This window comes from Athalia rosae, chromosome 7 (genome assembly GCF_917208135.1).
Source record: "Athalia rosae chromosome 7, iyAthRosa1.1, whole genome shotgun sequence".
Classification (NCBI taxonomy): Eukaryota; Metazoa; Arthropoda; class Insecta; order Hymenoptera; family Athaliidae; genus Athalia; species Athalia rosae.
In genome coordinates, this window is record NC_064032.1 from 2,893,962 (window position 1) to 2,906,866 (window position 12,905).

The window sequence follows — 12,905 nt, forward strand, 5'->3', positions numbered from 1 at the left end:
TAGCGGGTTTATCGCTACGGCGCGGTACACCTTGGTAATCGGACGACCTTGAGTAACCGCAAATCGAATCGATTATCAATGAAAACTGCAATTTTACAGGGAAAATCAAATCGCGTATCGAAGTCTGAAGCGATTGCTGATCGCCGATAAGTTTTCCCCAAGGTAATCCAGTTAGAAGAAGGCGATTTTCAGCGATTCCGAAATACGAGTAGCGGTAGCGTGGCGTCGAACGCATATATATATAATTTGGCTTTGCCGCGATACGCGCACGCGACTTTCAAACGATATTCAAATTCGCGATCCCGATACGATACGGTAGCGCTGCTTACGTGCGTGTTGTGCACAAATACATGGATATCGCACGAATTTATAACGTAACATTTAAAACACTCGTCGCGAGCAATAAAGTACGTACGGTAATCAGCAATTACACATACATGACCGAGCGATGCAAACAAAAATTGCTCAAATTATGATATCGGCGGTGCAGTTGCGGGGAAAATTACGATAAGATAAATGTAAATATAATTTTGCAGTCACGCCGTTGGTTCTCCTTGCATCTCTCCTCATTAATCGCCGCGTGCATAAATCTTCGACTTTTCATTCCGAAACAAAGTTATTTTCGGTTAAAAGCGACGGTATCGCACCTCCGTTTGCGGTGTCGGAAATTATACCTGGAGAAAATTTATGCACAGGATTTCCATTGCGTAACGTACGTGCCGATTTATTCCCAACGAACAGTATCTGGTGGAATATGAATAAAACAAAACTGTCCACAGATTTCGGATTTATCTCATATTCATACTCAGTTTTCCGTTGTAACGTGGACGCGAGAATACCTGTATCTGATATTCGTTCTTTTGAACCCCGTGATTCGAATCGAATGAAATCACATGGATTGGAAAATTTCGGAGTTTTCTGCCGAATTTGACCTGCTCTGAGAATAAGAAGAGAAGAGAACTTCAAAGCATCGAATGGCGCCTAAGAAAAGCTGTTCGAATCTCCCGCTTTATCGATCGACCAATGGCCAGCACTTCGGTCGAGCCAACTATAGCGACGAAGCCTCTGGACAGCATGGCGGCTCGGGAAGTGTTTTCGAGGGGGTATGGTGGGGGTCGGAAAAAAAAGGGAGAGGTTGTCGAAGCGTCGCGTCGTTTTCGACCCTCGCGGCGCAACTCGAAACGCCAGGCAGAGAGATGAGAAGAAGAGAATCACGTTGTTGTGCGCCGCGTAGTGGCGGGGGACGTAGAGGGGAAGCGAGGAGAGAGAGAGAGAGGGACGAGGTGGAGTCGCTGGAAGTTACCGAGCATCGTTTTCAGGGGAAAGAGGGAAGGGAGAGGAAAAGAGAGAAAAGAAACCGACGACGCCCGTTGCCGCTCCACCCAACGTCCTTCCAACGCCCGCAGGCTAGAGCTCTACGCGGGCAGCTAGCCAACGCGGAATCACAGACGAGAGTAGCTAGAAAAATACAACGCACACGGCGCGTAACGTGCGTGTGCGTGATTCGTTATCCGTGCGTACGAAGCGCGTAGGATAAGGCGCGGCACACATCGAAAATTATGACGACGACGACGACGAAGCACCCCGCGTGCGTCGCAACGTCCCTCGACCCACCCCACCCCACCCCGCCCCTCTGCCCCTCTGCCATGAAAACGTTCTCCTCTCGGAAAAAGTGAGCCAACGCGTCCCCCTCCCTTCGTTCCCTTGGGAAGCCGTCCTGCGTGTTCCCCTTTTCGCCTCCGCCGATGACGACGAACTAAAAGCTACCGCGGAGTAGCATTCAAACGGCGTTCCACAATCGCCCGGGTAACATCCACGCGAGAGGTCGGTCGTTAATCGACCACGAGATTCGAATCCGTGTTTGTGCTGTGTGTTGCATCTGTCATCATTTGTTGTTGGCGGGAAGTGTTCAGTTACTATTGTAAATCATCGACGATCGATACAAACCCGAATAAAGTATCGCCACTGAAAACGGTACGAGCATATTGAGAAGTTCAGCTACACATCGACATGGATTTACGACAATTTCAGTGAAAAAATTCAACTCTATTTTGACGAACATCCACGCCCCTGCAGGCGCATCCCGACTCGTAATACGCTTCGCGGATCGACCAGCTTCTCTCAATTGATTTCCGACGTTAATCAACGCGCTCGCAATACAGCTAAAATCATCTACGACGTAAATAAAAACTTTTCTCATATCTCCGTCCCACTTGCTCCGCATACTGAGAACCAGCAGCCATCCACCCAGGCAAGTTAGTTAGCCAGGCAGCAGCACCAGCAACTTCGGGTTAGTAGAAGTTGAGTCCGTAGTCGCGGCTACGAAAAGTCTCGCTACGTTGCCAGGTTTTATTTTAGAGATCAGAACCCGCGCTTCAACCTCCACGCGACATAGAGACAAGCAACGTCGCAAGTGGGCAACGAGTCGCGGGATCGCGGGAGGAGCAGCGCAGCAGCAGCAGCAGCAGCCAGGCAACCGAGCAACAGCGGCAGAATCGGAAAGAAAGAAGAGAAGAAAAAAAAAAAAACGTAAAAGAGAAGAGAAAAAGGGAAAAAAACCGTCGAGGAAAGCAGCGACTCGCAATCAGAAACTCGTGTCTTTTCTGTGCGCGCGCGCGCGCGCGATATTATATTCCGTTCGTCAATTTTCACGTCTCGATTTCCCGAAATTTCACCGTGGCGAAGTTTCATCGATTCGAGAAATTTCCCAGTTGATAATTTGTCTCTGTCTATGTTTTTTTTCTTCTTCAAATAAAGGGTGTTTTTTGATGTGTCTACGAGTGCGTCGTATCCAAACAATAATGAAAGAAAATTTTCTGTGAAAAAAAGGGGAAAAACGAAAACCAAATAAATGACAAAAGTTGTTTTTTTTTTTTCTGAGTTGAATAAATTTCACCGACTATTTGTGAAAATTTGTTGAGTGTGAAGTTGTGATATTCGTTAATCGGAATCGTCGAAAGAAGCTAATATCATCAATTGTGACTGCGCGTCCCGCGATACCCGCGTGATATGAGGCGGACATTTTAAGTTAACATTCTTTGTGAGAAAGAATAAGGCGAGGAGAGATATATAATATCGTGAGCGCGCGGAGTGCCGCGGGCTACTCAACACAAAGTCATCTCTTGCCACCGAACGTGAAACCGAGGTGTAAATCATTGATCGAGAGGGGTAACTCGGTGAAATAAAACCGAATCGCTCGTTAAACTCGCTTGACGCAACGCGACCGCTTCCCTCGAGTTTCACGGTGAAAAGTAGAAACGCGCTCGCTCGCCCGGCAACAGGCGGCGTCACGCCGCTGCCGCTGAAACACGCCAGCGCGATAAATAAAAATAATACACCGAACAACACACGTCGTCGTCGTCGCGGTAAAACCCCCCAATAATCGTGTGGAAAACCAGAGGTCAACTTTCCGTACGACAAACATCGTTTCAGCGAAAAACGGAAAACGGGGCGAAGGAGCGATCGAGGGTGAAAAAAGACCAATAATGAGCGCGCGCGTTTTGAATCCAATGCTCATGACGGAAATGTCTCGGGGACTCACCGGCGGAAGGGTTGTCCCGACTAAAGCCGAACTCGCGCCCGTTCGCAGGGACCTTTTCGGTCCTGTGGATCACGCGGCCGCGCGAGCCCTTGCCGAACGCGAATTGCGCGCCCAATCGCGCCTGGACACGGAAAGATGGGGTTTCGATTTCCAACTGGAATTGCCGCGATGCGACGCTAGATACGCGTGGGAAGTAGTCAGCCCCACGGACGTGGTTCCGGAGCCCTACGCCCTCAGAGGAATGGGATATCTGAGAAAACATGCTCCGGGAACGCCGCGAAAAATGGCCAGTCACTCGTCACCGAAATTACTGAGGACGAACGCGCGTTCGGCGACAGCGCTGGCCAAGGATCAGCAAATTTCGCAACGCGAGGAAACATCGAGGAACGAAGATACCGCGACCGAAGTGAGGGACGATGAGATCCTCACGCCGCGAAAAGCGGAAATGACGCCGCCGCAGGAGCACAGGGTACCCGATATCGTCGGTACTCGTAACGGAGAAACTACCCCCGAAGAAGTACCACGGGAAACGATGAGGGACGCTATATCCTTGAAACAAACGATCGAGGAACCAACAACCCCTGTTTTACCTCATAGTGCAAGGAAACAGTCTACCATTACCGGTAAGATAACATTATTTTGCTTCTTACCTTTGCAGCTTTTTTCATCCCGTTCCTCCGAAGACAATCCCGCGAAGCTCCATCTGAAAAATAAACGTTATTGAAAAGATTAGAGAATGTTGAATAAAAAATTTGAGAACAACAGCAAAATGGTACAAGGAAGTCGAAGTAAAATTCATTTTTTGGCATTTCGATGACTGACATCGAAAAAACGAAAAAGAAAGGGAGAAAATTCCCTCGGGGTTTTTTACGTGCGATAGAATGATTTCCCAGTTATTGAAAATACATTGAATAAATAACGATCGTTTGATATCACGCGTAGGTGTTATCGGAAGTTTATAGTTGTGGGAGTACGTCCTTCGCGGTAATTACGGTCTCTTTAACCGTGCAGCATACACGGGCAGCGGGCGCATTAGCATTAGGATTGGCAACGGTAGCAACTGCAGTAATAAAAATACGAAATATAAATTATGAGATATGAAGTTAATACGAGTTGTGAATTTAACTCGGCAGATTGGAACGACCTTGTCCGTTATACAGCGAAAATAAAACTGACCATTACCATCCGCACACGAATGTAGCAGAATATTTCGTCCGTTGGATATCTTTCGTGTGAGGGCTATTGAATTACGTTACATACATTTCGCGTACATATTATTTCGAAGTTGTTTTTTTTTCATTTTTTTTTTCCAACTAAATATACCGACGCAATAACGATCGACACCATTAATAAAGAACTTCGGAATCCCAGAGTCACATGGACCCTAGTTCGTTTTCACCACTAGAAGTGCCTCCGCTATCTCATTTAAACTTCAAGTTTCCTACGCAGAAAACAATCTAGTCCCGCACTCCCGGATCTCAGAAAAAGAAGTACATTCGATATCGAAGAGTGACGACTCGAACAACTCGACGCGCATCTCGGGGTCGTTTAGGGGGTACGAATTTTCCAAAAACTTGGAAGTTCAAGTTCGTTTTCCCTTCTATTTATTTTTCGCTCTTCTCTCTCCGATTCCTGTTGTTTACGTTAGCGCAGCAGAAACAGCAGCGAGCAGCAGCACGTGAGATTTTTCTCCCGACCTCCGCGCGCGTGACGTTTCATACACATCGTACATACACTCGAAACGTGCGCGTGAATGTTTTGTATCTAGATGCCACGCCGTGCCGTTATGATTGCAATGGTTATTTTTGTTATCGTTATTTACCATTATCATTATCATTGATATTATTACTATTTCATTCGTGCCGTTGCCGCTGCGCCCGGAGTGCAACACAACAAAACATGACGCGAGCATTCGGGCACACCTCCCACACGTCGTCGACAACTATTTCTGGCTGTGACGTCGCGGAGACATCTTTTCTTTTCTTCTTTCCAATTTTTCTTTTTTTTTTTTTTCTCTCTATTTTCGCTTTCTTTTTTCAAGAATTGTCATATGCACGTGTCCGATGCCATTTCGTAACTCTACGATCGATGGTGGAGGGCACTCGATTATTTGCCTCAATTTTTTGTTGAAAAACGTAGTGAGGGAAAAAAAATATCAATAGATGAAAATTAATTACGATCCAAAGTAACTTCCTAGCTGCATTGTAACTGACACGCGTTGCATCGGTCTAATTTCGAAGTTGAAAACTCGGTTTTAGTTGTAACGGTTTTTGAATTAATGAGAAACCGGTCAGCTGTTGCGGTAACGTAGCGCGTCCCCATATGGGGGATGGGGAGGTTGCAGGGTTCGGAGGGTGGTGAAAATCCCGAGCGAAGCTAGCCAACTATCGACCAACACCGCCGCCTGCGCTCGACACAATCGTAACGATCCCCGCACACGTACGATTTCAAATTCTGGCAGCTTTATTCAACAGCAGCTTGTCTCTCTCTCTCTCTCTCTCTCTAATTTTTCCTTTCTTTTCCTCTCTATTTCTCGCACGTCGATTACGCGCGTACGTACCAACCTCATGAGTGCGTTCGCTACGTATCCCCCGCGTCCTAGACGACCGAGTGGTGAGCGTGCATTTTTCACGGATGAGATCAGCTGGCGGGTTAGAAAATTTAAAGCGTACCTCATTGCCGCGTGAAGTGTGCAGTTTTAAATGTGCGGGCGCGGCAAAGAGCGGAGGCGAGGGGAAAATAAAGAGTAAAAATAGTGCGGCATTTAATGACCCACATCTTGAACCGATAGCCGATAATATTCCTAACGCTTGTACTGCAGCAGCTGTATTCATTTCTCTTCTTTTTTTTTAAGACATTTTTCCATTTTATTTTTGCCTCGATTTTCTTGGCGATCGAATCGACTCCGCAGTCGCGAAAGAAAACGTCGCAACGCCGATAATGACGCGTGTAAAAACCGGTAGAAATAAATTCTCACTCGTATACTACGAAAAGGGTATACGTGTTATGCACGCGCGTAGCCAAGGGAAAAAGGTCAGGAGTTTACGGGGGTCGGTATGGGGCGGAAAAGTGGACAGATGTGAACGACGAGGAAACTTTTCAGACCGGGGTTCGTTCACCCTCCTTTACCGCGATGCGTGTGCACCCGTGTATATGGATATATACATATATATATATGTATATAATGTTTTTCATTCGTCTAGCAAATCACGATCGACCGTAGAATATAATGACCAAATGAAGCGTGCACATGCGGCACACGCGGGGCTCTGGGCTATAACATCGGCGCGATTCCGGTGACAATGAGAAATTTTCTGGAGGACGGGGAGAGACACACGCGACCGTTGAATGCAGGCGGACATTTAATAAAGGCTAGGGGGTGACTCACGCGAATTTTGCATCTGTAGTAAACGTCGTCCGGACGCGTACGACGTCAAGGTTCGATCGATGGGGTTTTAAAAAATTATTCCCGCAGAAGTGATGTGTTGATAAAATTGCGGAGAGAAAAAAAAAAAGATGCAGCCTGGTACGGAGATCACGTATAGGTACGCATCATCTTTGCGCGACCTTATAGTGTGATGTGATTTATTTTTTTGTTCGCGACGGACGCGATGGTTCAAGTAAATTTGACTAATTATCTCGGGAGAATATGTAATCACTTGACTGACATTTCTACTTTGTTTTTTTTTCTCTTTTATATCTAAGTTTTTCAGTTCTTTTTCTCAACTTTAATTAATTGAGTGTACCATTGACATATGTTTACGCGTCAGATTATGTCAGTCTCTATCTTTAGAATTTAGATTACGAGGCATCTGGTGCAGCGCAATTATTATATTGCAAATATAAAATTAGATCAAGTTCGCTTTATCGTATTCATTTTATTTATATTATATATATTTTTCAATACACCGATAAACGATACGATTACCGCGTGTACGATAATGTACGATGTACACTGCAGGCGTATAGAAATTTTGTTAATCTACCCAGAGACGACTTGATCTCATTAAACCGAATTTCATATTCGAGTGTACAATAATATTGCAGTTCTTGATTAAGAATGAGAACGGTACGACCGATCGATAACGTTATTTCATTATCGTTATTTTTTCTTCTAATAATATTATTCACAATCGCATTTATCGATAGCGAAAAAAAATGGCCGATATAAAAATTAAAACTAAATTAGTTTTCACCGACCCACCGAGTCGCGGACCTCGGTGACCCAACTGACGAAAAAAAAAATGACAAAAACTTTAGAAAAAAATTTACTAATCACGTTCGTATGTGTATAATTACCATGTGTAATGTACTATCGGAATCTAGAATTTGATGTTTTTTTCGCATCTTAATTATAATTATACGCCCAGATTCCACCCGCAAAACAAACAACTGTACTTTTAACATGCAAAAAAATTCATCAAGTATCGAACTATCTTTCATCGCAGTTTCCGCCGATTCTGCACTAACGAAACAGAAAAAAAATTATCATTGTTTGCGTAAGATCAAACGACGAAATAACGATGATTGTGCTTATGCACAATTCATCGATTATCTACGATAAATCAGTGATAAATGTTTCACCGATTTTTTTACGTTACAGATTACATGAAGAGTCGCAAGCGATCCTCAAAAGGTTCACCAAAAAGGAGCATCATCGAGCCTCCCGAAAAGATGAGCCGTAACGCGGGTCAGATACGCAGCTAAAAAAATTAATTGTATTTTTATAATAATTTTTGTTCGTTTTTTAATTTTGTCTTTTTTTTTTTTTGTTCAAATTTTTTTCTTTCGTTTTCTACGTTTACCTTTTTGTTCTAACGTCGTTTACTAGCTGTTGCTTTGGTTTTTCGAATAACTTTCGAAAATATATGAACAAAAAGAAAACAAGGGATCAACCCACCTCCGATCTACAGACACACCTTTACCTTAATATTATAACAATACGATTTATATCATGAAACATTAATAATAGTAATAATTATATTAATCATATTATTAATAACCATACGAGTGTCGACGTACAATTTCGTTTAGATTTTATAATACATATATAACAATACATATTATATGGTACTTCGATACGATAAAAAAAAAAAATTAAAGAAAATGAAATTTATTACGATAATAATGATAATAATAATGATAATAGTAGTAATATGAAAATTTACGATACATACACGTCTACGAAAGATTGTATATATAACATACATAATATCTATGTATATTATATACATAACTTTCATATACTTATACATATAACACGAGAAAGAAAAAAGAGAAAAATGAAAAAAAAGTGAAAAAAAGAAACCCCATGAGAAACTTTCGACTTTGAGCGAGGTTCTTTTTTGGCTGTGCCATTATTCACCGTAGGAACTAGATGCGAAAAAAAGAGATGAATGAAAAATGAAAAAAGTTCTTCGATCGACGGAACAAGTATATAAAATAACGAAATTAGGTATGTGCGTAAGTGCGTGATGCTTACATTATACGGAAATATATAATATTACTCGTATTTGCATATATTAATCTTGTATACATATTTATATGCACCGAAAGTATAACAGGAGGGACGAAAAAATGAAAAATTCAATACTGCATAAGATTAAAAAAGGAAGAAGAGATAAAGAAAAGAAAATTAACACCTAATTCGAATCACGGTTTTTGGTTTTGTACCTACGCACGGTTTGACAGATAAAAAAAATAGAATGAAACCCCAGTTATTATCATTTCATCTTTCTTTGTTCCGAAAATGGTCATTATGTTGTATTTTTTCGATTTGCTCTTTGACTATTATTATTTTTATTCTCATTTCGTTTTTCCCAAATAGGTGAATCAATATCTATATACTATATTTGTACGTATGTATGTAAATTTAGGATAGAAAATTCGGCAGTACGATTGCCAAAAAAGATTAAAAAAAAATACCAACCAAGAGGTACACGAAAAAAGAAAGAATGACCATGGATAATCGAAAACACGACGAATAAATTTCAGTTGTAAAATATGATTCGGATAGGATTAGGAAAAGTTTATAACTTTCGTTCGATATGTATCTATGTTACATATATTTATGTATATGACACCAAATGGCATTTGAGTTTAATTAGGTAGAAAATTGTTGATGTTTGCAGATGCGAAATATCAGGAGAGGAAATTGAGAAGAGATTAGAAAGATCATTTCGTTTAAGAATCGTACCAGTGGGCAGATTAGAACATCAAATTTCTTACGTTAAATTTTGGTCATCGATCGACACGAAGTTTGATCTGTGACCAAAAAATCTCATATTCATTTTTTCCTGACGACGACAAAATTCAAATAATCTCCGAAGATTTTTTTTTTCTCTACGATCGCGCTTGATTCGATGACGATTCAAATTAGAGCCTCGGATTTGGCACGAGCGTGAGAATGACTAGATTAAAGGATGATCTTTATAAAAAAAATTCCGATCGTATAATTATTAATTTTTATTTCTGCTCTTCTCGTGAACCGTTTGGTTATCTTTTGATTTTCTCATCTCTCTCTCCTCATCCAGTCAATAATAAATACAGCTTAACAATTTTCTCACCGAATCTTTGCGCCTTTATAGGTATGTATAATGTAATTCTCATATGAATATGATACAACAGTCAAATCTCCCTAATAATATTATGAAAACATCGGTGTCAACTGTAATTTTTACACTCCCTCCCCAAAAACTCGTCCAATTTTTCTTTCCAGAGAAGTAGAAAAAAAAAAAAAAAAACAATTATCTCAAAAGAAATAGCGCGTCTTGAAGAGGAAATATATGGGAGGGGGGCTAGCCTCTGAGAACGAGGAAATCCTATCAAAGGTAAAACCATTTTTTCAAACTAGTTAGTTTCGACAATTTTTTTTCCTCAGCATTTGATTGAAATATCATTTGATACCAATGAGAGGATCCAGATAATTTGTTTATGCGCGAAATGAGGAGAACAAAAAATCAAAAGATTCAATTCACGAACGAGAGGATTTTCTTTCCTCACTTTTATCAGTTATCATTTATCTTCCACAAGCAAAACCGAATTCTGAATCGTCTTTTCAGAAAATACAAAGAGACCATCATCAAAATTCGCATTAAACAGAAATACTGTAGAATGCATCGACAAACAGAGAATTAGAAAAAAAAAGGAAATCGTTAGTAATAATGATATGTACTAATAATTAATTAATTGCCAAGCAAAAGGAGAATATATATAATCAGATTAGAAGATTCTTTCTATTGTGAATATATTTTCGATCCAAAAATAAATTTTTTTCGTTTTTTGTTTAATTTATAGATCAATGTAACCCTGTGATGTATTAGTATGATCTCAGTAAACATAATTTAGTCTAGTGATAAAATACTTTATATAAATTAATTTTTAGAATATGTTATTGAATATTATATATTGTGAGTAAATTTGAAATGAATTATTAATATCATCATTATTATTATTAATGTCGTCATTGATATAATAAAAACATAATAAAAATGAATAAATGAAATAAAATAGTTTGATAGATTTATAATGGTTATCAGCAGTTTTTTATCACGTAAAATAGTATGAACGATAAGAAGAAGAAATCTAGAGAAATAAGTTTCCAAAAATTGATGGAATCCGTACGAACGTGAGAATTCGATAAAAATTGTTTGGATAGAAATAAAATGGGAAGAATAAAGAAAAAAGATGTTCGACAGAATCTACAAGTAGATAGAGTAAAATATGACCGCAGCGTATAATTAATGAATATCGTCATCCCTCTTGGAAATGATCATGTATATTCAAGTGTAACATAAATTAATCATAATATAATTTTGATATATTTAAATAATGGATTATTATCATCATTATCATTATTATCATCATTATCATTACATATAGTTATCAAAGTTCTCAGAAAAAATAGAGGATAGATTTGAAGAAAAATAACGAATGAAAATTCTATAGCATATTTACGATAAGACGATATGATATGAAGATAGTGAAACGGAGAAGAGACAATGATAACGATATGGTAGAGTATAGAAAAATTATTAATAATAGTAATAGTGAATAAATAAATAAAATGAAATCATGCAAATTTTTTCCCCCAGTGCAGATTATATATGATTTTAACATGTAAGAAATTTTAGAAAATTCTTAAGTGAAACAAAAAAAAAAAAGAGCGTAAAATGAAATTATATATTACTAACCTATACTAACCGAGAATACAGTGCTATTGTTTATTAAAAAAAAAAGAAAGAAAATGAATCAAAAAAAAAATTTCCCCTCCAATTCAACTAAACTGACCTTTGCCTTTGATTATCCCTGAATTTTATTCTCCAATTCGGTAAAGGTTTTCTTATAACCACGAAATGAGATGATACGAAGATTTGAGGACGACGAACTCGCGGAGTATTGTAATATAGATTGTTTTTGATCGGAAGTGATTCGATCGTATTTTTGATAGGTAATAATTTCACATACGTACATCGTTAAGTATATGAATAATACATTCTCGCGTGGATCACATGCCAACACGGAAGATAAATGATATTCGCTTGAATAAGTAATATAAATAGATATACAATCTATTTTCGATTTTTCAGTAACCTAGGCCGATACTACGATGGTTAAAAATAATACGGCTATCGACACCTTCTCGATCGCGTTTATACCTGAAGTCAAATGGAACAAAATCCAAGAGTGACCCGATACGCAACCTCCAAGTTCGAATCAGATCATCGATCGACTCGCTTGACTCGCTCAAATTTCGTAAGCGTTTCAAATATTCCGAATACACTAAACACCTCGTGCACCTGGAGGACGCGGGAGGAATTATCCTGCAGGTGCGCGCGAACGTGCGTCTTAAACTTTTATTTTTTTATTTCGTCTCAAACCGGTAAAAAGCCCGCGATTTTTTCTTTCGGAAAGAAAAAGAGGGAGGAGGCAAGGTGCCAAATCTCGGATATCCTAACGGTCTAATGTAACCTTGATCCTGTCAGAGGGCGCTATTTCCGGTCCCCTTTTTGTCTTTCAACTTTCAAATTATTACTTCAATTCTATTTCGTTTCATCGAATCACCGTAAATTTTCTGCGTTCGCAGTGTGAAAAAAATATATCTACGTTGCCTTAACTATCTGAGGATTTCTTCTGATTATTGTATCTTCTGTTGCCGGAAATTCGCAGACTGATAGAGCGCTGATTGTGAGAATAACTGACTTGAGGAGCGCGAATTACACGCGGAAGAAACGAACGACGATTCTGTACAGAACGACCGGTTGAAAAAAAGAAGAATATTGGGGTATCGAAACACCTTTTAAAAATGCATTCAATTTTCGAAAATTCTTCATCACGTTATAAATACGCGTGAGTCTGATATTAT

At 39.8% G+C, this 12,905-nt stretch overlaps 1 protein-coding gene across 1 annotated transcript; it reads left to right on the top strand.

Annotated features, from left to right (window-relative positions):
- Positions 1-1,658: 1,658 nt before the first annotated feature.
- Positions 1,659-10,200, top strand: LOC105684513. The gene is made up of 2 exons (XM_012397907.3): positions 1,659-4,164; positions 8,145-10,200. The coding sequence occupies exons 1-2, from the start codon at positions 3,486-3,488 to the stop codon at positions 8,246-8,248; spliced, it is 783 nt and encodes a 260-aa protein (XP_012253330.2). The 5' UTR covers positions 1,659-3,485; the 3' UTR covers positions 8,249-10,200.
- The last annotated feature ends 2,705 nt before the right edge of the window (positions 10,201-12,905 follow it).